This window comes from Puma concolor, chromosome E1 (genome assembly GCF_028749965.1).
Source record: "Puma concolor isolate L17-30 chromosome E1, mPumCon1.1.hap2, whole genome shotgun sequence".
NCBI lineage: Eukaryota > Metazoa > Chordata > Mammalia > Carnivora > Felidae > Puma > Puma concolor.
Window position 1 is genome coordinate 37,367,317 of NC_141680.1, and position 22,979 is coordinate 37,390,295.

General features: G+C 55.0%; 2 protein-coding genes and 1 long non-coding RNA gene across 5 annotated transcripts in view; 2 read left to right on the plus strand and 1 right to left on the minus strand.

Annotated features, from left to right (window-relative positions):
• The window catches only part of FAM117A (family with sequence similarity 117 member A), a 43,875-nt gene extending 31,837 nt beyond the window's left edge, over positions 1–12,038 (plus strand). For both annotated transcript variants that reach the window (XM_086687034.1, XM_086687035.1), the window contains 6 exons: positions 2,023–2,118; positions 4,061–4,171; positions 4,666–4,800; positions 5,935–6,136; positions 7,581–7,731; positions 10,814–12,038. In XM_086687034.1, the coding sequence (XP_086543160.1) occupies positions 2,023–2,118; positions 4,061–4,171; positions 4,666–4,800; positions 5,935–6,136; positions 7,581–7,731; positions 10,814–11,114 (996 nt within the window). In that variant the 3' untranslated portion in view covers positions 11,115–12,038. The remainder of the gene's footprint in view (positions 1–2,022; positions 2,119–4,060; positions 4,172–4,665; positions 4,801–5,934; positions 6,137–7,580; positions 7,732–10,813) is intronic.
• Positions 7,039–14,438, minus strand: LOC147574285 (uncharacterized). 2 transcript variants are annotated; one of them, XR_015244085.1, is made up of 2 exons: positions 14,108–14,438; positions 7,039–7,237 (listed from the first exon to the last, which is right to left on the minus strand). It is a non-coding gene; the product is annotated as an uncharacterized LOC147574285 (long non-coding RNA). The 2 variants fall into 2 exon arrangements; XR_015244086.1 differs by lacking the exon at positions 14,108–14,438 and adding an exon at positions 8,136–8,499.
• Positions 14,337–21,394, plus strand: SLC35B1 (solute carrier family 35 member B1). The gene is made up of 9 exons (XM_086687036.1): positions 14,337–14,650; positions 15,316–15,419; positions 15,978–16,108; positions 16,378–16,408; positions 17,444–17,601; positions 18,591–18,717; positions 19,418–19,524; positions 19,687–19,840; positions 20,647–21,394. Exons 1-9 carry the CDS (start codon positions 14,439–14,441, stop codon positions 20,697–20,699), a joined length of 1,077 nt encoding a protein of 358 aa, XP_086543162.1. The 5' UTR covers positions 14,337–14,438; the 3' UTR covers positions 20,700–21,394.
• The last annotated feature ends 1,585 nt before the right edge of the window (positions 21,395–22,979 follow it).

Consider the following 22,979-nt stretch of genomic DNA (forward strand, 5'->3'; position numbering starts at 1 on the left):
GGGAGAAAGGAGGCAGAGCTAGGCTTGCCTGAGTGGGATGAGTGCCGGGTACGGAGGGCCCGTGGGACGGATGGACGGTAAAGACAGTGATATCGGCGGGCACTGGGGCAAAGCAGTGGCCCTGGTAGCATGGTCTACACAGAGGCGGCCACGGTTGCTGGAAGATGTGGCCGAGCAGGGAGAGCTGGGGTACAGTGACCGAGGGAGATGACCCCCGTTGGGCGTGAATTTTCACACCCTTTCTCAACTCCGGTGCCTGCCCACCTTTCTCCCTCCACCCCCTCACGCGCCTCAGAAGGAAGGAGGCAGTCGAAGAGTCTACGAGAGATGTTAGGGGAACCGCCGGCAGCCTGGATGGGGCTGCTTTTAGGCCGGTCTCCCCCGTCCTCCCTTGTGAGCACGGGATCTTCCCGGCGGCCGAGGGGTGATGGGCATTTCCACCCTCCCCTTTGCCGTCCCTCTGAGGAGCGGAGCCAGCGATCGGTAGGGTTGGTTTCGGAGCCCCCGGGAGGGGAGGTGCGTCCGTGCGTCCGCTGGGCCGAGGGGGCTCCTGGAGAGGGGCGCCTTCTCCTTACTTTGTAGTAGGAGCGAGCGGCAGCTCTCCTGAGGCTCTGTCTGCCGACACCCTAGTTTAGAGAGACACGGGCATTTGGAAGTAGACCAGCCGCTTGGTGGCCGTATTGCTGTCACGGCCAGGTTTACCTCGAGGGCTTGGGCCGCGGGCCCGCAGGACGTGCTGGGTGCCCTCTCCCTGAACGAGGTGGGTGTGGAGACTGGAGCCCTGGACGGTCTTCCTTGTGGCGCTAGCATCAGGGAGGGAGGGTGGGGCCGCTGTCTCCCCCTCTCCCCCGTCCCCCCCTCCCCGCTGTGTCGCCTGGCCCAGGAAAGGTCCTGGTCAGCAGCTGGGACAGGGAAGAGCCAGGGAGACTCAGCCCCCTGTGGCCCCTCCGTACAGCTGTCACGCAGGGCCGTCTGCCTCTCACCCCCCAGTTCTTCAAAACTGTTGGATGGTGAGTGGTGGCGGGGTTTTGTTTTTTTCTCCCCCCCCTCCATCCTCCCCCTTTTCTGTTTGCAACAGCCTCTCGGGGGAGGTCAGCAGATCTGTTGGAGGAGATGGTTCCCAGGCCCTCATGGTTTGGCAGCTTGTGCAGAGAAGTTAGAGCCGGTTCCCCTGGAACATTCCCCCTTGGGCCTCTCCCTTGGAATGGAAGTAGGGGTGTTGGTGGTGGGAAGTGATCTTGTCCTCCTGGGCCTCATGCTTCAGCCAACAGCTTCCTCCCTCAGGTTGGGGCCCAGGAAGTGGGTCTCCAACTCCCTCTGTCTCAATCTTGGGCCCCTGGCCTTCTATGCAGCCAGGGCCGGGGGTTGGGGGGAGGGATAGGGCCGACTGAGAGCTCTGTTCTCACGAAAGGCAGAACAGGGCCCAAGAGAAGGAGTTGTGATAAAGCCAAGAGGGGTCAGGAGTCGGGGCTGAGTTCCGAATTCTGGCTTCCTCCTCGCTGAGAATGTCCCCTCCCATGTGTATTCAGGAGGACTTCGGGGCCCCCAACACTTATTCTGTGTACAGGGGAAAATCACACAACGAGCTTGAGAAACCGGGCTACCCAGAAGTCTCTGCTTTGGTCAGTTGGAGGACGGGGGACCGCTGCTGACATTTTCGCCGTGCCGGACCCATAAAGGATCCAGGGCTCGAGGATGCCAGTGGTTCCCCAAGCCCCTGTTCTTTCGAAGCTGGTTGGGATGGGGAGGGGCAGCACTCGTCCTCAGCCATGGGGAGCCCCCGGAACACATCCATGTGTAAACTTCATAAGGGAATAAAGAGACGGTTGGCCTTCCTGGCGCATCAGGGAAGGCTTCCTGGAGGACGTGGATTGGGGGAGAGGCAGGGCAGGTGGAGGCTGACGAACAGACGAGAGAGAAGCCTTCCAAGAGCCGCCGCCTCCATCCAGGCAATGGTGTGGCTGCTTCCCCGGAGCCTGCCTGAGAAGCTGTTCTGTTTCACGGGGGTTTCTCTCCCTGCAGACCCCCCTGTCCTGGCAAGAGCTTGAAGGTGAGCGGGCCAGCTCCTGTACGCACAAGCGCTCGGCGTCCTGGGGCAGCACAGACCACCGAAAAGAGGTAACTGCTCCCTCCGCCTCCCTGGCCACGGTAGCTACGTCCTGTCCACACCCAGCACGGCGACGCGTCTGCTCCAACGTGGCCTCACATCTTCAGTCCCCCCTGCCTTGGTGTAGCCTTTTACTAATGAGATGGCTCCTTCGAAGCTGTCAGTGGCCTGGGGGGCCCGGCTTAGGAGTCCAGACCCTTCTGCCGGCTGGGGCTTTGCCAGCGACTGCTGGTGCCCTCCAGCAGCCAAGCGTGAGATGGGAGCCGCCGTTGTTCTCGCTTTACTTTGAGGTTGTGTCCAGATAAGCCAGTCAGAGGCTGGAGAAAGAGAGTGAGTTTCTGGGGACTGGAAGCCCCCAACCTCACTTCTTACTTAACTAGTCATCTAGCCTTGTTTCATTTTTTTTTTTTTTCTTAAATTTTTTAAAATGTTTGTTTATTTTGGAGAGAGAGACAGGGCAAGTGGGGCAGGGGCAGAGAGAGAGGGAGTCACAGAATCGGAAGCAGGCTCCAGGCTCTGAGTTGTCAGCACAGAGCCCGACGCGGGGCTCGAACTCAAGAACTGTGAGCTTATGGTCTGAGCCAAAGTCTGACGCTTAACTGACTGAGCCGCCCAGGAGACCCTAGCTTTTTTTTTTTTTTTTTTCTTTTTAATGTTTGTTTATTTTTGAGAGAGAGAGAAACAGAGCACAAGTGGGGGAGGGGCAGAGAGAGAGGGAGACCCAGAATCTGAAGCAGGCTCCAGGCTCTGAGATGTCAGCACAGAGCCTGATGCGGGGCTCAAACCCACGAACTGTGAGATCATGACCTGAGCTGAGTGAGGTCAGAGGCTTAACCGACTGAGCCAGGCGCCCCAAGCCTTGTTTTTAAAAGAAGAGAAAAGAGACGCCTGGGTGGCTCAGTCGACTTAAATGTCTGACTCTTGATTTCGGCTCAGGTCATGATCTTACGGTTCGTGGATTCAAGTCCTGCATCATGCTCTGCCCTGATGGCACAGAGCCTGCTTGGGATTCTCTCTCTCTCCCTCTCTCTCTCTGCCCCTCTCCTGCTTATGTTCTACCTCTCTCTCTCTCTCAAAAATAAATAAAAAATAAACATTAAAAAAAGACTAGTGGGAAATACAAAGTATGTAGAGTTTGTAATTGTCAGAGTCAGCAAGTTATTTGCCCTAAACGTGGAGTCACGGCATGAACCGAGTCTGATAGCAACTCTAAAACCACTTTCTTCTTGGCAGGGGTCACAATTTGTATGGCTCTGGGCGGCAGGTCTACTCTCTGAATGCTCTTTACTTTGAGCCCGTATTTAACTAGATCTGCATTTCCAGAGCATTCACCAGCTGAGGGCAAGGAGGTGGAGGGTTAGAGACGTGACGGGGATAATAGTCAAAACCGTTGATGATAACGCGTTTTTGGTACAAGATCTGGAAGCCAGGACAAAATCTGATATTTCTTCTTGAGAGCCTGCTCCTTGCTCAGTGCCGTCTGCTTTCAACCTGGGGGGAAATCCTTCCACCCTTCCTGGTCCTGGGGCCTGTGAGATGGCTGCGAATGTACTTGGAAGACTGAATTCAAAAACCTCATTTCCCATTTCTATTAATAGAGTAGTATTTCCACGCCTTTGGAATCTGGGAGAGACAAAAATGCTTTCGGCATTGCGTATTTTTAATTTTTTGGAAACCGACCTATCTGATTCATCTTTCCAACTGATCCATGCAGTACGTGGTAATTTAAACAAACAAACAAACAAACAAACAAATATCTAGTGAATAAGGTCTCCAATTTGCCCAACGAATGTATTATCACAGTTGTGAACAACACCACGAGAGGTTTTCCAGCCTCCTTTTATGTATTTTCACGGGCTCGGGCAGGAGCCACGGTGGGAGGGGGGACCCGGTGCCCTTTAGCGTTGCTTCACCTGCCTTGGCCCCACCCCTACCCTCTCTCTGGGCTGCCAGATTACCAAGTTGAAGCAGCAACTGCAGAGGACAAAGCTGAGCCGCAGTGGGAAGGAGAAGGAGCGGGGCTCCCCACTCCAAGGGGACCACGCCGTGCGGGGAGCACTGAGGGTATGTTTCCACCCCCTCCCCAGGGCCCCGTGCCCCTTGTCATCCCCCAGTGGCCGTCCTCTCGGGTCTTACAGCTGTTGACAAGAGACTGCCACCCTGCATGTGCCGTGGTCGTGTGGCTGTCCAGGTGGTTTTAGCCAAAACTTGAACTCTGAGTGAGGCCGGATGGGCTTCTTGCCCTTGGGAATGGTTCTCCCCTCAACCCCTGCGCCCGTCTCCGATGGAGGCAGTGGTGAGCCTGCAGACTTATCTAAAAGCTCACTCTAGACCTCTCGAAGCGCTAAACTTCTGGGGAAAAGGCCACCAAGTTTTCCTGTAGCAATTGGCGACTGTCCCCAGATCCTCCTTTATTCCCTTGGTCCTGCTGTGTAGACATGACCTCACCCCCTGCCCCACCCCCACACCCCCATCAGAACTAGTAACTGTACAGGGCTTGGGAGTGGGGGGTGGGGGGAGACGGGGGTCCGTGATTCCTTCATCTGCCTCCTCCTCAGGCGTCCCCTCCCAGCTTCCCCTCAGGGTCACCTGTCCTGCGACTCAGCCCCTGCCTGCACCGGAGCCTGGAAGGGCTCAACCAAGAGCTGGAGGAGGTGTTTGTGAAGGAACAGGGAGAAGAGGAGCTGTTGCGGGTGAGTGGGGCATGCTCTTGACGCGGGACAGCCAGTGGCCCGGGGTTGGGGGGCGGACTTTTGCTCTCCAGCGGCTCCAGACCACGGAGACCTCAACAGAGCAGTGCGAACACCAGCCTGCGCGAGGAACACAAATGGAGTCTGTTATACTCAAATGGGCTTGGCCTTCAGGACGGCGGAGCTGGGCGGTGCGGCTGGGGCAGGCTTTGGGGGGCTGAGTGGAAAGGGAAGGGGCCGGGCTGGGTGGAGAGAGGGGGCTCCCCAGCCAGGGGGAAGGGGCTGGGCATCGCTCTTCAGCCATGGCACCAGCTACCTGCTCCCTCGTCACCATCCCATCACTGTCCCCACCCGTGCCTCAGGAGTGTCATCACCTCTCCCCCCACGTCCACCTGGTGACCCACATTCATCCTTCATATGCCTAGTTGCCCCTGTGCAGCCTCCCCATACTCCCCCCCCCCCGCCCCCCCCCCCCACTCCCGGGCAGAATTATTTGCTACCTTTTCTGCAGTCTCAGGCACATTTTTATACTGACACAGTGCAATCGGAGAATGCCAGTTGGGCAGTATTAATATAATTCTAACGGGCACACATCTCAGTTTATGAGTTACTTGCTAGTTGATTTTTAATTTACGCGTATGTGGGATTTTAGACCCACCCGCCCAGACACACACACACACACACACAGTTTGGTGAGCTGCGGGTCCAAGTACCGCTGATGGTTAAAAAGCGAGGCGGGGGTATATTCTACGTGATCATAACGTGCGTGCTTGTCCTGCCCTGGCTCGCGTGGTCAGTGGCCTGGTGGTCTGCCCCCCCGTCACGCTTCCCGAACGTTCATCATCTTCGTGTATCTGGAGGAGGCCCCTGCCCTCGAGGCTTAGAGCCTGGTGGGGGCCTCACCTTGATGAAACCATACAAACAAACGCGTAATTCTAAATTGGGCCACAAGTGCTGTTTTCAGACCTAGCAAGGGCTTTCCCTTAAGTTAGTGACTTAAGAAAACCATGTCCTGCTGTCGCTGTGTGTGACGAATAGAGGACAGACCAACCGAGGGGAGGGCCTGAAGGGTCACCGCAGCTCTGTTGGCCTGAAGACAGGGGCCTGAGGGTCCTTTCCCACCCTCTTCCCCCGCAGATCCTTGATATCCCTGATGGGCACCGCGCCCCAGCTCCCCCCCAGAGCGGCAGCTGTGACCACCCCCTCCTCCTCCTGGAGCCTGGCAACCTTGCCAGCTCTCCCTCCATGCCCCTGGCATCCCCCCAGCCTTCGGGCCAGGCCAGCCGTGAGGAACACCGGGGTGCAGGCGAGGAGCTGGCGTCCGTCCCCAACGACAAAGGTAAGCTGAGGAGGCTGGGGCAGAAGGGCCCATGTGAGGTACGGGGGGTGGGGGAGGCTCCACGCCCTTTCTACCTCTAATCAATTTCACGCCTGGGAGTTCTCCTTCCTAACCGACCAGAATATCTTCGTGAACCATTTTTATCCTATATGTGACACCGGTAGTAATAACGGTCCTCCTGCACAGATTCTGATTGTTTTTAAAAATTTTTTTTAACGTTTATTTATTTTTGAGAGAGAGAGAGAGAGAGACAGAGCATGAGCAGGGGAGGGGCAGAGAGAGAGGAAGACACAGAATCCGAAGCAGGCCCCAGGCTCTGAGCTGTCAGCCCAGAGCCCGACGCGGGGCTCGAACCCGCGAATCGTGAGATCACGACCGAAACCACCGAAGTGGGATGCTTAACGGACTGAGCCAGCCACGCGCCCCCAGATTCTGATTTATAATTTATATCAAGTCTCCGCACCTGCACTTGTATTTCCTTCTGACTGTGACCCGGGCAAGCAGTGTCTCCCATCCTCATTTTTTGGCGAAGGCTCAGGATGCTGAGCCCGTTTGGGGGTCCACCGTGCACATCACCAGCAACAGGACTCAAGGTGGTTACGAAAGATCTAAAATAAGCTTAGGTGGTCTCTTGCCCCCAGGGTCACACAGACCCAGATTGAAACCCAAGCTTTCTGACTCCACATCTCCACTTGGTCCTGTGTCCTGGAACCTTTACGGGAGGGCGAGACCCAAGCCCTTCCTCCCTGCGATAATGATCGTCCTGTCCTAGAGCCCCGAGGAACTGCCTCACCGGGTTGGGTCCTCGCAGCACCCCGTGAGGGAGGCTGGTCAAGGGCATGACCTAACAATACACAGAGGTAAACAGAGCAGAGGGTAATAAGGAATAAACGTGAGATAAATACAGATAAGGTCAATATTTGCAGCCTAGGCAAAGTACATTCGCCGCGTGGAAAGGGAGAGGAATCTTATCCCACCAGCGGGGTTGAGTGACGATGGCTTCTCTGAGTCGGCACAGGAGCTGTTCCTGGAAGAGGGGGTAGCTTTTCCAGACCATGGTGAGGAAGCAGCTGTGGCACGTTCGCAGCAGGGCAGGGTAGTCTTGGAGGAACATGGGGAGATGGAAGTTAGGATTCTTTAAAGTCAGACTTAGAGCCCCAGTTGCAGGCTACCTCCTGGGAATCCAGAATTGATAACAGACCTGGTTTTTCCATCCACTCAGCTGTACATTTTTTAATCCCGTACAAAGAGATACGGACTTTGGTAGGCCACCTCAAAGATGTTCTAAGGGAGAGGACGGACGGGCAGCCGGGATTAGCTTAACGGCCACCGGCCCCCTCACCGCGGCTGCCAGTGTCGCCTCTTTCCACCGAGGCCTGAGCCCAGGGAAGCGGAGACCTTCCTTTCTTCAGTTCCACTGGGCTCAGCCTTGCTCTGTTTGCAGCCTCCTCTCCGGGCCACCCAGCCTGCCTTGAAGACAGCAGCCCATCGCCAGTCCTTGCCTTTGCCGCCTCCCCTCGGCCCAATCACAGCTACGTCTTTAAACGGGAGCCCCCGGAAGGCTGCGAGAGAGTACGTGTGTTTGAAGAGGCCACGTGAGTACCTGCTGTGGACAGGGAGGGCAGGGGCGGGCTGGGGCGGGCTGGGGCGGGCTGGGGAAGGCGGGGAGCCCCTGCACCGTCCCACCCGACTGGCTCTTCTTCGGTCTTGGACTCTCTGTCCCGGGGACGTTGTCAACTTCAGATGATTGGTATTGCACTTTTTCCACCATCAAACTTGTTGACATTACCTACTCTGAGCCCTTCAATCTTTGCTTATCGTTATCTCCATGGAAACCTGCTCTCTGCCCACATGCCAGCCACAAGTGCTGCAGGAGGTGGAAAGGAAACAGATCTGAAACCTAAACCCTTTGTTTCTTCTATTTTTTTTCCATCCCCGCGGAAGGCGTGAGCTTGCTAGACAGTAACCGGAGAGAGAGAGAGAGAGAGAGAGAACATACCAGTTCTCTCAGGCAGAGAGGCGAGGTGTCTCGTCCCCACCGCAGTGACAGTCCCCCAAACGGCCTCCTAACGGCTTCTGAGTCAAGTCTTCACCCTGTGGCTGCAGTGGTTCGAGTGTCATGAACTCCCAGACAGAAATGTCCAGTCCTTGCAAGGATGGACTATGGAATTGTCCCGACCCAGGTTGGACAACTCAGAAGCCATTCTGGTGTTGATTTTTTTTTTTTTTTTTTTAATTTAAATTCTAGTTAGTTAACACGCGGTGCAGTATTGGTTTCAGGAGTAGAATTCAGCGACTCATCGCTTACATACAACGCCCAGTGCTCATCACAACACGTGTCTTCCTTAATTTCCATCCCCCTTCTAGCCCACCCCCCACCCACCTCCCTCAGTTTCTTCTCTGTCCTTAAGAGTCTCTTGTGGTCTGTTTCCCTCTCTCCTCTTCACCCCCCTTCCCATTCTGATGTTGATTGACTTCTGCTCCCTCCCATTAGCAGAGACGGCCAAACCTTTCCATATGCCCCTTAGCAGGTGCCCTAAGAGCTCATTTCATTCCCCCTGCCAGTTTCATTGTCAGCGGGGCAGATTCTCAGGAAGATTTAAGTCATGGCGTGTGAGCCAAGATGTAGCTAGGACAGGGTTTGAGACTTGAGAGCTCCATTCACGTTTCAGATAAGGGAGAGGACAGTCCATGGTAGTGGCAGGGGCCCATCTATAAGCCGGAGTGGGAGTTATGGAGAAAATCACAGCCCCCCCCCCCCCCGGGTTTTTCTCCCAGCATCACTGTTGCCTTGGTACCTCTCCAAGAACCCTGGGTCCCCAGGGGTGGTGTGGAGGAAGAGGGCCACACCTCGCGGCTGAAGCACCTGCTGAGTATACTTGAGTAACTCCGAGCTGGGGTTGCTTGTGGAAATAAGGCTGGTGCCTGTCCTGATCCTTCCATGGACTCATGATGCCAGCAGAGGTCTTAAAGTCATGTCCTGCGGCGTCCTGCCCCTGCGTTAACCCTTTCAGAGAAAGATTAACCCTTTCAGAGTGACCCACTGAATGCTTTCCGGGATGCCCTGGGATAGAAATTCCCAGCTCCTTGCGGCCTTTTCATTGTTATCAACTTTCCTATTGGGAAGTCCCTGTGTTTAGCAATTCTTTTGCCACGTTCTCCTTTTCCTAGCTGCTGATCCTATAAGATGGCCTGGATTTCCCAGGGAAGAAGGGGAATCAAGCCCTTCAGGGTCATGCCCTCATGTCCTTTGAGGGGTGCTCGGTCTCCTGGGTCGCCATCCCTAAGTGTGCGTGCACACACCGTTTCTTTTCAACCCTTCTTGGTCGGGGGGATACCTTGCCACTGTGGACTCCCCAGGGACCGCAGGCCTTCCCATGGGTCTTTGAGAGAGAGAGAGAGAGAGAGGGAGAAGGAGAGGGAGAGGGGCAGAGAGAGAGGGGACAGAGGATCCAAAGCAGGCTGTGCACGGACGGCAGAAAGCCCGACGCGGGGCTCGAGCTCACGACCCACGAGATCATGACCTGAGCTGAAGTTGGACGCTCAACCAACTGAGCCACCCGGGCACCCCCATCCTCGGATCTTCTTTATCATAAGGATTCCTTACTCTAGAACTCCCTGACCTCACTCCTTTTATCCTTCCGTTTCCTCCACATGACCAAAAGGGTGGGGACGGTTGTTTCCACATTAAAGGTGAGATAGGCGGGTCAGGACCGCGTGGTGAGTTAGAGCCCAGACCTCCTATTAAGGTCGGGCTGCCTTCTCCAGACGGTTGTTACCCTTGCCTCTCAGCAAGGGCTTTGAAAAAAATCACACCTTTCAAATGTGTTCAAAAATGAGATTCTTTAGGTCAGTAGATTTCAGTGGGGGACATCCCCCCCCCCCCCCCCGCCAGGGGACATTTGGCAATGTCAGGAAACATTTTTGGTTGTCACAGCCTAAGGGGGGCACAGGTGCTCCTGGAACCTGGTGGGTAGGGCCCAGGGATGCGGGTAAGCATCCTACAAGGCTCAGGACAGCTCCCTGCCACCAAGAATTACCCAGCCCCACACGTCCATAGCGCTGTTGCTGAGAAACCCTGCTTTAGGCTATAAAAAGTCTTAGAAAATCACTTTGCCTGGGCCTCTGCTTTTGGGCACGTGGCCTGCCCCCAAAACACTGCTTACTGATAAAATCTCTCAAATTAAAAGATCCCTTGGGGGGGCGCCTGGGTGGCTCAGTCAGTTGAGCGTCCGACTTCGGCTCAGGTCATGATCTCACTGCTCGTGAGTTCGAGCCCCGCGTCAGGCTCTGTGCTGACAGCTTGGAGCCTGCTTTGGATTCCGTGTCTCCCTCTCTCTCTGCCCCTAACCCACTCGCATTCTGTCTCTGTCTCTCTCAAAAATAAATATTAGAAAAATTTTTTTAGAAAAGATCCCTTGGTTTCCTCTTCAGAAATCACATCGTGAGGAAGTTCTCCTTCCGGTCTAGCTTTAATCCCTCCTGTTTCTAGATAAAGTAGATTTCCTGTGGTTTAACCCTATTCCTAATAAATGGAGAGTGGAGGGCCTAAAGACTGGCTTAGTAGCCTGTAGTTTTCTCCCGTTTGAACAGAGACCCAGCTCCCCTGATGCCCCCATCCCTTCTCACTGGCTGTTTCTCTCCCTGTGTGTGTGTGTTTCTCTCTCCGTCCTCCAGGTCCCCAGGCCCTGACCTGGCCTTCCTGACTTCCTGTCCTGACAAGAACAAAGTCCATTTCAACCCGACCGGCTCGGCCTTCTGCCCCGTCAGCTTGATGAAGCCCCTCTTCCCCAGCATGGGCTTCATTTTCCGCAACTGCCCCTCGAGCCCGGGGTCCCCCCTTCCCCCTGCCAGCCCCAGGCCACCGCCTCGGAAGGATCCAGAGGCCACCAAAGCCTCCTCGCTGCCATTCGAGCCGTGGCAGCGCACCCCGCCATCAGAAGAGCCTGTGCTTTTCCAGAGTTCCCTGGTGGTCTGAGGGCCCTGACCCCATCACTTCGCCATGGAGACCAGTGCCTTGGTGGCAGGCCCCTCCCTAGCTCCCCTGAGGTGGGGGATGAAGGAGCCCTTCCCTTCCGGCCTTCGAGCACTTTCATTTATCGTGTCAAAGCCCCGGGTCCTCTTTCTGGCGGACACCGGCCCCTCCGAATGTGAGGGGACCTGCCTTCTCCACTAGCAGCTGGGCAGCTCACAAGTCACACCTGTGTTCTTGCCGCCTCTCTCACTTGGTGGAAAACCCACCCCCGAAGGTCTTGGGTCCCCCACCCCTGGGTGTGAGTCCAAAGGGCTGTATATGGCGCCCTTGACCTTGTCATGGAGCAAGCTGCCCATAATCGAAGGAGAGGGGACCCCACAGATGTCCTTCCCTCTCCCCCCCTGCCCCCGGACACGGAGGAGGAGACGTGAAGATATATACCCCCCTCCCCATGCCTCTCTCTCATTGGAGGAGCTGACCAAAGCAGCCCTCAAGGGCCAGAACACTTGACCAATGCAGCTGCTGGCAGAGATGGGAACCAAGCGTTTTCCCAAGTGGCATTTTCATCTCGCTTTCACCCTAAGATTGTCTTAAGCAGCGGCCCGGCTTGCCCAGCCCCAGGTGGGCAGTGGGGGAGAGGGACAGCTGGCATTCCTCCAGGTGGCAAGTGGCGACCCTCCACCCTCCACCTGCCCCAGGACTGGGTTGGATTAGAAAAATGCCTATTTTTCTTGTATCGATGTAGAAACTCTATTTTCTCCCAAAGACACTATTTTTGCAGCTGTTTGAAGTTTGTATATTTTCCGTACTGCAGAGCTTACGCGAAATCGAAGAATGTTAATGTTCAAGTTTTCTTATCCTGTGTTTAGAAGTTGTTTTTTTGCAGATCTTGGTGTTAATAGACCAAATAAATAAGTATTCCCAGCAGCCTGAGGTTCTGTTAGACATGATTTGGGGGGGGAGGGGGGAGGGAATGGGATAGAGATTGGAGGTATTATATTGATCATTTCCTGCTTATCTTCAAGAGGGGTCTTTACTGAACATGTAAGAATGCGGATGTTACATGGATGTGGGCGTTGTGTGGATGGACAGTGTTCCTGTCCTCAGGTCACTAGGCTTGGATTCTTTACACGGACGTCTAAGCAGCAGGTCCGTAGAAAGGCTGTCCAGATGAAGGGTGTGGTGGAGGTGGGGTGAAGGAGTCAGTGGGGAAGCCGGAAGTCAGTGGGGATGAGTCCGGAAAAGCTCCCTAGAGAGAGTGGGTTTCAGAGAGGACGCGAGGGGGACCAAGTTGGACGTCGTGGGTGCTCTTTGCACCAGCCAGGGGAAGAAGACGAGAGAATGGCAAGCAGGCTGAAACTCTGGGCGCAGTTTTAGGGAAGCTTTGGCTTTTCTGGAGCACTCTTTCCACCTCCTGAGTACCCACAACACAGAGGGGTTTGCAGCCTCTCAGCTTTATCGTGCTGCACCTGTAAGAGCTCAGCAGCTTTGAGGGGAAACGGAAACAGCCACCCCAACATTCCGATGGCGCTTTGCGATTTACAAACATTATCACCTGGCATCCGATCCCTACTGGAGGGGCGGAAAGTTGACTACCCCAAGAGCAGTGGTAATAACTACAATCGCACCTATCTTGTAAGACCGCAAGACAAGCTCCTAAGGCAGGCTATCCCTGTAGGCATTGGCTCGGTGAGCATCAGAAACCCTGTTAAGTGCTTGACCTAAAATCCTACCGAAATATCGCAACAACACAAAGAGCGAGAGAACTGGATAAATCCCACTGTACTAATGAGAGAAAGACAGAAAGATTGTATAGCCTCACCCCAAAGACACAAAGTGGGGGAGCTAAGTTTGGGAAGCAGATCATTTGAATCCGGTGCCCATGCTTCTGACCACAGCGCTCTCCTGCTTGTTAGTATTTTCCCATTAATTTCAGATGAGGAAACTTGACTCAGAGGTCAAGAGAATTGTTTGAAGTCCCAGCTGGTGAAGAGGCAGGGCGGGGACTGGAACCTAGGTCTCTCACCCCAGCTACTGTTTGGTGCCCTGGAATCACAGGCTGATTCAGTGGAATAAGCCACAGGGCGAGAGAGCAAATTGTGTGTGTGGGGGGGGGGGGGGGGGCGCACCCTCATTAATAGAAAGGAGACAGGGGTTTGAAGACAGACCCTGTCTTCTTTCTCTTACTCCCCCCCCCCCCCCCAAAGATGTTTGGCCTACCCCCAAAGCCTTAGTGAGTCAGGCCCGGAGTGATGGGTGTGGTGCTGCCCTGAGTTTCCTTCCTTTGCCTGAGGCTGTGCCAAAGGAGTGAGCTGTTAGAAGCAGAGAAGGAGGCTCTACCCAGATAGCAGCCCAGAGTCCATTGATTAAGTGGCACTTGGGGGTTGTAGTGGAAAGCCCTGGGGTCTTGCCCTAGCTCTTGATGCAGAACCAACACTTGGGTGAGGGAGGGGTCCAAAAAGGCGGTCCTTTAATGGGAAAAAATCTGGAGGGTGGCAGGCCCACTGCTGGGGATGCATAAGACCCTGAAGAAAAGCCACTTCGGTGAGCTTCCATTTCCACCTCCAGGAGGTGAGGAAATCCGATCAGAGTCGAGAAAAGTGTCAGGACGAATAATGCCTTAAACTCGCACAGCGCACTTCACGGTTTACGAGACGCTTTTCACAAACCTCAGCCCATTTGATCCTCAGAACAGCCAAGAGGCGACAAGGTGGCTAATACTAATTGAGGCCGGGAAAACTGCCGCTTGGCACGGAGACAGCACGCGTTAGGTTAGCCCAACCCTTGGAAGCCTACGGATGTGCTCTGGAAGGAGGACCGCTCTCAAACGCCTGGTCTTCGGGCAGAGGGCGAGGCGCTGACGCGGGGCAGCAGCTAGGGGGCGCTGAGGTTCCACTGAGACTTTCCTGGCGTTAGGACCCAGCGGAAGCCTGACCGCTGACTGGGAAAGAGACTGGGGGATTTGCCCAGCTGGCCGCAACCTCCTTCCCACTCACCTGTCTGTCTTCGCACAGCGCAGCCAATTGCTGACCTCCACATCCTCATACGTCATCACTCCCCGCCCGCCTAGCTCGTAGGCCATCCCGTGGAGCTCCGGGTTGCAGCTGTCCTCGGAGTTGCCTGATCGGAAGAGCTCGAGGGCGAGGAATTAACTTCGGGGCGGCTGGCTCTCTTGGCCACCGGGGTCGCAGCCAAGGTTTCAGGGTAGATCTCCTTTCCTTGGGAGCGGTTTCCGGGTCCCGAGGCGTTTCCCCCTCGGAGGCCCTGAACTGGCAGCTCTGGCGGTGGCTGCTGGGGCCTGCTGAGCAGCGGTCGCATGCAGCTCCTATGAGGCCCCTGCCGCCGGTCGGCGATGTCCGGCTGGAGCTGTCCCCGTCGCCGCCGCTGCCGCTGCCGGCTGTGAGCGGGTCTCCGGTCGGGTCGTCCGGGCGTCTCATGGCCGCTAGCAGCTCCCTGGTGCCCGACCGGCTGCGCCTGCCGCTCTGCTTCCTCGGCGTCTTTGTCTGCTATTTCTACTATGGGATCCTGCAGGAGAAGATGTGAGCAGATCCCCGGGGCCGGAGCGCACGCTTGACCCCCTGTCTCGCCCCTGTGGCCGCGTTCGCGGGGCCTCCCGCCCCTGATCGGGGTGTCCCCTCGTGCCCTCCCTTCCGCCCTCCCAGCACCCCGACCCCTTGGCGGCCGCCGCTGTGCCTGCTCAGGTTTCCAAAACGCGAAAGTTGGTCTCCGAATTCTCGGGACCTGGTTAGTTTTCTTCCCTTGTTTTTCTTCCTTTTGGATCTGAAAGGCCTGCGTTTTACAGGCTGAGAATTCTACCCCCACACAGGTTTGCGTGCCTGTGCCGCCGGCTCCTCTTTGGTCCTTCCAGATGTTTGCAGACCGCGGGTTCTTTTGCCCTGGGCTCTGCTGCTGTAGCTCGTACCCCTTCATCTGCTGCGTGGGGTACCTCGTTTCACCGTCTGATGTGCCACGTTTCCTCTAGCTCCATCCCCTAGTCTACGGGATTCGCAGGCCGGGATGTCTGGTTTCTAGATCCAGTAAAATCAGCCCCTCTTGCGAATGAGGCCAGTGATCCTTACCAAACTGCCCCTTCGTTCAGAGAAGCAAGATCGTTTTAAAGCTTTCCGTGGTTCCGGACATACTAGATGACCCTGAGGGAAACACACTAATTCCTCTCCCCCCCCCCCCCCCTTTTCGTTCTTAGAACAAGAGGAAAGTATGGGGAGGGAGCTAAACCGGAGACATTCACTTTTGCCTTAACTCTGGTCTTCATCCAATGTGTGATCAATGCTGTGTTTGCCAAGATCTGTGAGTACCTGTATAGTAATGCGTTGCGTGCTCTCTCCCTACCCACCCGGCTCCCAAGACCTCCACCCTCTTTAGCACTTTCGCAACCTCTCTGTTCGGTGTACAAAACGAATGGCTTTGGAACGGGGTACAACCCTGTTTCCTCAAATCAGACCAACTTCTGAGTCAGAAATGTGCAGACAATGGGTCTTCTGTGTTCCAGATCCCCACGGAGAATCCTTACTTTTTTTTCTTTTCTTTTTCCCTTTGATTTTCCTTTATGCGTCAGCTTCAAACATGTTTTGAGCTTCTCTCTTTGTTCCCTGGGGGCTGCATCAGGGTTAACTAGTCCCTTGAACTGAATGAGCCCCCATCTCTGCTCTGCATGTGGTCTTGTGTTAGGCGTAGGTGAGACTGGGGAGCGTAATCTTCAGAGATTTCCCAGTCTAAGAGGACAGAAATACCTTGTGCTGCTCGTCTTATTTGACAAGTTCCTTTCATGTGGCTTCCAACTTTTGCTCAGTAGTCCATCCTGGGCCCACCAGGTTTCTCTTAACATGTTTTTTTGTCTTCTCCCAGTGATCCAGTTTTTTGACACTGCGAGGGTGGATCGCACTCGGAGCTGGCTCTATGCTGCCTGCTCGGTCTCCTATCTGGGTGCCATGGTCTCCAGCAACTCAGCACTACAGTTTGTCAACTATCCGACTCAGGTGAAACCTCAGGGTGGGAGGAGGGTCGGCTCAGCAGTAGTTGGAAAAGAACGAAGGATCCTTCTCTCGGGTCCGTGGCTTAAATAAAAGGAGAATGGGCTGGAGAAATTCAGAGGGCAAAGAACTAGAGAGCTGAGGTTTAGCGGTGGTGGGTTGGCCATGACAGGCTGCGGTTTCTGCTGTAGGCCCCACAGTTACTCATCCTGACATAGCACGGGGCCTGGCACGTCACCGACGGCTCAGATGGTATTTGCTGAATTTAATTTCAGGTCCTTGGTAAATCCTGCAAGCCAATCCCAGGTAAGCAGAAGAAGATGGTCCCCATCTACCGTCCTCACTCTTCCTGTAGGAAGCCCTCTACTCCTCTGCTAGAGCCGTGTATTCCTTTGGATTCGTCATCCCATCTCGGCTCTCTTGAGAGTCGCCCCTCCGTCCCTTCCTGCTGCCATCCTGTCACCCGTATCACTTCCTGTGGCGTTGGGGGTGCATGAGCTAGAGGCTGACCTAGTCTGCTTCTCGTGCCGGTCATTTTGGCGTCCCGTGTGTTTACGTGGTCATTAGACACCCTAAATCCTATTTTGGGGGCGCCTGGGTGGCTCAGTCGGTTAAACGTCCCGACTTCAGCTCGGGTCATGATCTCGTGGTCCATGAGTTCGAGCCCCGCGTCGGGCTCTGTGCTGACAGCTCAGAGCCTGGAGCCTGCTTCAGATTCTGTGTCTCCCTCTCTCTCTGCCCCTCCCCCGTTCATGCTCTGTCTCTCTCTGTCTCAAAATTTAAAAAAATAAAAAAAGTTAAAAAAAAAAATTTTAATCCTATTTTGTTGTGGGTTTTTTTTTTGTTTATTTTTTTGAGAGAGAGAAAGCATGAGTGGGGGGAGGGGCAGAGAGGGAGAGAATCTTAAGCAGGCTTCATGCTCAGGGTGGAGCCCGACTCGGGGCTCGATCCCACAACCCTGGTCACGACCCAAGCCAAAAGCAAGAGTTGGATGCTCACCCGACTGAGCCACCCACGCGCCCCCTCTCAGTCCCGTTTCGATCGTCAATTTCTTTCTCTTAATCTCTCACTCTTTTCCCTTATCCCCACCCTTGCCTTGTTCCTTCTTGGACCTTTCACCTTTGTTCTCTCCCTTTTCCCTGCCTTACACCCTTTGTTCACCCTGTTGCCCAATCATCTCTATCTGGGAGCCAGCCTTGCACACCTTCCTCTTACCGTCTATAGGCCTTCCTTCTCAGACATTGTTTTCTCCCATGAGTCTTTCCTTGGCCCTCCAGAGAAGAGTGGCGGGCTCATCAGTGCCTGTGGGTACCGGAATTTTCCACTGTTTCTTCCCTGTAGTCATGCTCCTTGGAGTTACCCTCTTGAAGAAGAAGTACCCAATGGCCAAGTACCTGTGTGTGTTGCTAATTGTGGCTGGAGTGGCCCTTTTCATGTACAAACCCAAGAAAGTAGTGGGGATAGAAGACCACACAGTTGGCTACGGAGAGCTGCTTCTGGTACGTGATCCTCGTGGGAAAGGCAGCCTTTTCCTGTAATCACAACCAAGGAGCATCCCCACCTGGGGTTATAGGTCTTGAGAGAGATCGTGGTGCTCCATATGTCCCCCGCTTCTGGTCTTTGCCTCTTGCTGTGTGGCCCCTGGCTCTGCGAAGGCCGTAGCGGGAGGCCTGAAATATTTAACTACAGCTCAGCCCTCCCGGGGAGGGGGCGACTCCGAGGCCTGCATTTAAACACTGGTGTGAGGCCAGAGCAAACAGGGAAGGAATAGCGTGTCTCTCGCTGTAGCTTTTCTGAGAAACCTGGAAGCCAGAGTTTAAAAGAAAAGTACCGTAACCGTTGCTTGCTGTGTATTAGGCATTGCCCCCAGTGGCTTACCTATTCGTTGGTTACTTTTTACAACGATGACCTTACAACGTACGTGGCGTTCTCTTTGTTTTCCATACGAGGGAAGTGAGACACAGAGAGGTTAAGTCACTTGCCGTGGTCACACAGCTATTAAGTGGCCCGAGTTTGTGGCTAACTTTGCCCGGGGTTCCAATCTGGGCGGTGTGACTGCAGAAGCCAGTCCAGAGCACTGCTCCAAGCCGGGAGGCCAACACACCAGGACTAGATTCCCTGTCCTTGCTATAACAAAATACACGCGTCGTCACAATGTGTTCCTCTGGCCCCTGCACACGAAGCTTCATGGCGTTGTGTTGGGAAGTGGGAGGCGTCCCGTCCTACTCTGATTACATTATGACTGTTGGGGCTCAGATAGGCTGTCGTTCTAGTGCCAGGGGCGGGGGGTGGGGGAGTGAGCTAGCGTGATCTCTCCTGACCACCCACCCGTGACCGCTCGGCAGCATTTTGTTCTGAGGGACTCTGTCCTAAGGCAGCGGCTTCGTGAGGAGGTCTCAGAAAACTGAGAGTACCGTGTCCTGGGACGGGGGGTGGCGGTGCGGCCTGGTGGCCTCACTGCCGGCTGCACCCTCCCTCTCTTTTCCAGTTACTGTCTCTGACCCTGGACGGACTGACAGGCGTTTCCCAGGACCACATGCGGGCTCACTACCAAACGGGCTCCAACCACATGATGTTGAACATCAACCTTTGGTCGACATTGCTGCTGGGAGCTGGTAAGGAGCAGTTTTGCCGTTCTTTCCGTTGTGTCACCAGAGGCCAGACCACCCTCCGCCAGTTGACCCCCAGCGCAGAGGCCAGCTGCTAACTTTGCCCAGGCCAAGGGCCTTTCTTGGCTCAAAGGGGCCCTTCTGTCCAGCCCCCTGAGAAACCGTCCTGGAGAAAGCTCCCCAGCAGGCTGTGCTTGCTGCTCATTGCACAGTCAAGGCTGGGTCACGGGGGTGCCTTGGGAACCCAGGGAGAGAGATGAGATCGTATTTGGCGTGTACCGAGTATAGTTCGAATGTGGACGCATTTGCTTTTAAATCAGCGCTTCCTAACCTGATTTTCAAATCCGGACACACACGGGAAGTATTTTTTGTACGGCCCGGTGGGCTTCACGGAGGAGGCTGCCGACGGCTGGAGGTGACCAGCGCTCGGGGCTCCACTGAGCTGGCGATGCGTGGGGCAGTATCTCCCCAACACGTGAGGATCCCTGATTCCAGTGGCTTTGGCAGAAGCGACGAATCGATTCCCAGGCCTCTCTCGGAAGAGTCTTTAGTTAGTTTAATCGGAAGACTAGGAGGCTGCCTGACGGGACAGTCCAGACTCCTTCCGCGCATTCTCCTGTGGGGTACTCCAGTGGGTCGTGCGCAGGCACGCGCACCGTTACAGGCGTGGGACGTGCACCACTCACCCCCAGACGTCTTTCCCTAGGCATCCTGTTCACCGGCGAGCTCTGGGAGTTCTTGAGCTTTGCCGAAAGATACCCTACCATCATCTACAACATCCTGCTCTTTGGTCTGACCAGCGCCCTGGGGCAGGTGAGCGCATCACGACGGGGTGGCGTGGCTTCCCTGAGAGAGACTGACCCGGCTGGGGGGAAGAGGGTGGGCCGAGCGAGCCCCGATGGCCCCTCGCAGACCTTAGACCTGGTGGCGGATCCCCGAGAGCCAGGCCGACCCCCACGCTCTCCGTCTCTCTAGAGTTTCATCTTCATGACGGTGGTGTATTTTGGCCCCCTGACCTGCTCCATCATCACGACAACTCGCAAGTTCTTCACCATTTTGGCCTCTGTGATCCTCTTTGCCAACCCCATCAGCCCCCTGCAGTGGGTGGGCACCGTGCTCGTGTTCTTGGGTAAGTTGCCGGCAGAGCTGGCCTCTCTGGGCACACAGAGAGTGACAGCGCTTGGGATACTTTCTTCCCCCCTGAAACGTATACTCATGAAATTGATGTCGTTATTTTAGAGAAGACGTTTTTATTTTTTATTTATTTTTTATTTATTTTTTATTATTATTTTTTTTAACGTTTATTTATTTTTGAGATAGAGAGAGAGACAGAGCATGAATGGGGGAGGGTCAGAGAGAGGGAGACACAGAATCCGAAACAGGCTCCAGGCTCTGAGCTGTCAGCACAGAGCCCGACGCGGGGCTCGAACTCATGGACCGCGAGATCATGACCTGAACCGAAGTCGGCCGCCCAACCGACTGAGCCACCCAGGCGCCCCTAGAGAAGACGTTTTTAAAAGAGGAAAGGAAGCATCGCGCCTAATCCACCCTTCCTAACGTACGTTTCATTTTAGGGATGTTCCTCCGGCGACTTAAGTTTCCCCACGCACCGAACAGGATAAAATCATTATACTTACTCCCTACTGATTGGTGCTGCCGTGGATGCGCTGAGAGAACTAGTTAAGAAGTCTTGACGTGTTTTTCTTTTCGTTGTACCGTATTTTATTCTATATATGTAATTACCTGTGTCTTGGTGATTTTTTTTTTCCTCCGAGGGAGTCCACTAAAACCGGTGTTTGCACGTTAGTTTTATTTAAAGCTCCCAGTGTTGGGGAGACTAAGGCTGACCGTCCCCTCCCCTCCCCCTACTCTCAAAATCATTGGTAGGTTGCATTTCTCCTCAGAAAGCTAAGCCCATCTTTTCCCTTTCCTTAGGTCTCGGTCTCGATGCCAAGTTTGGGAAAGGAGCCAAGAAGACGTCCCACTAGGAACAGAGAGACTACCTTCACTTCAAGCATATTTAAGTTATTATCTCAAATACGGACATCTCTTGGGCAAATGGACACAATAGGGAAAAAAGACTGGGACTGGGTTCCGGTCTGTTTGGGGTTTTTTGGTTTTGTCTTGTTTTTTTGTTTTTTTTTTTTTTTAAGAAAAGGAAGCAAAAATCACATATTCTGAAAGAAGCCCTTGGATTTTAACAGGACAGAGTTGGCAGTTTCTGTTCTGGCTGACCGGGAGCACAGCCCAGGGCAGAGACGAGAGCTGACGTTCTTTGCCCAGGCTTCCTGCCGGCTGTAGGTGCCCTGGTTGGGTGGCTAATTGCCCCAAGCGCCCAAGCCTTGCCGGGAGGAACTTTAATAGGTTTGCAGTTGTGTTGTGGTCTCTGCTCCCACAGGTGACGGTCCAAACACGCCAGGACGGGGGGCTGGCTGTTAGAGCCAGAGATTATGAAAATCACTTCCTCTGTTCAAGCTCTGCTGGGCAAATCTTTCTTTAAGAACTCCAGATCTCTTCTTTCCTCAAGAAACCTCTCTTGAAGTCGGTGGGGGGAGGGAAATGAGTCCAGAGCCACAGCGGCTGCCGTGTTTTCACGTTTCCCCGCGGCCTCCCCTTCGGCCAGAGCTCGCGCGAGCCCCGAGTGGAGACCCAGCGTATGTATCATGAGCAGCTTGGGAAGGTCGCTTCCCTCCCTCCGTCTCTGCGTCTGTTCTCGGTCCACCTGGTCCCCTCCTGGGGAGGCCGGATTAATCCTATTCCCCTGTCCCCGTCAGCTGCTAAAGCATTGCGGTCCTCCTGCCGCCGAGGCTGTGCCAAGGTGTCCCCATGCCAGCTCCTGCCTGTTGAAAGGGATGCTGGCGGAAGGCATGGTGGCTGGGGCCTGGCACAGAGCCTCTGTCAAGTTTCCTGGGTGGCAGTGGCGGGGGGGGGGGGGGGGGGAGAAGGCGGAGCGTGGAGCAGCGCCACCTGCCCACTGCTGCCTTCAGAGTTGGAAACCGCAATCCTCCACGGGCCGAACTTTACACATGAAAGTGCATTTCCACCAGCTGCAACTTTCACTCCATCTGTTCAGCAGCCCCAGCCCCTTGGCTCTCCAGATGGGAGCCCAGCCGCCTTCCTGAGCGGCTGCCTTGCCACCCCTACCCAGCCTTTCAAGCCAGCCTCGCTTGCATTCCTGTCGCTCTCTAGGGGCCCTGGTGTCGCTGCAGTTCTGCCCCCAAAGGCCCCCTCTCATTCTGAACTCCTCCTTGAGAGAAGAGGTTTTAAGTACATCTGACTGAACTTCCTTCCTTCTCCACCCCTTCTCCCTCTCTCTCTCTCTCTCTCTCTTTTTTTTTTCCCCCATCCCAAAGTTTGCATCAGTTAGCTCCTTGGACTGATGGTTCTTTCAGACTGTCTTCTGTGGATCGGATAGGTGGCTAGAGCGTGTGACCGGGGCCGGGAACCTGCAGGCGAACCACATGTGGGCCTGTTGTTCCAACCCTGGGACCAATCCCCTCCGCCTCCAGCCGCTGCCCTTCCCAGAGATCCTGATACTAGGCACCAAGAGCAAGACAGAATCTTCAGCGGGCAGCGTGGCTCTCACCTGCCACCAGGGCAAGTACGTCCTACGTGCTGTGCGCCAAGAGCACGGTGCTGGCCTATCTGTTCAGTCCCGTCTGTCCAGCTAGCCCATCCCTACTGTGCCACCTACTGTGAACTTGCTGGGAGTTGGAAGCTGAGGAGGACCAGTACTTACCCTCTGGGGGGGTTCACAGCCTACTAGGGAGACAGGTAAACAAATCACTGCATCTCAGACGCGCAGAGCTAACAACGAAGTGTCTGGGCAAGGTGAGGCTTGAGCCCGAGTGTGGGAAGATGAAAGGAGGGGGGATCGGAGCCAAGCGGGAACTGGGGTTTTAAAATCCCTGCCTCCCCCACCCCCCCCCCCCCCGCCCTGACCCCGCCATCCTCCTGCCTTCAGTCAGTTCAAGTGGGAGCAGTGACCGCGCTGACGCGTCGCTCGGCTCAAATGGGACAGAGGTGAAGGTGTGGCGTAAGTTGCCCTTGTGTTTTGGGCGGGGCATCCTTACCTACAGGATCGCGGGAGCCAAGCGCACCAAGTTAGACCGAAGTCGGCAACATTCTGTTTAGGGCTGAGACTGTGAAATACCAGACAAGTTCCGACAAAAGTAGTGTTGATCGCTAACCCTGGGCGGCCTGATGCCTCAGGTTGCTACAGATCAAAGGGATTTCATCTGCAGTTAATTCTCAGCTATGTGCAGAAG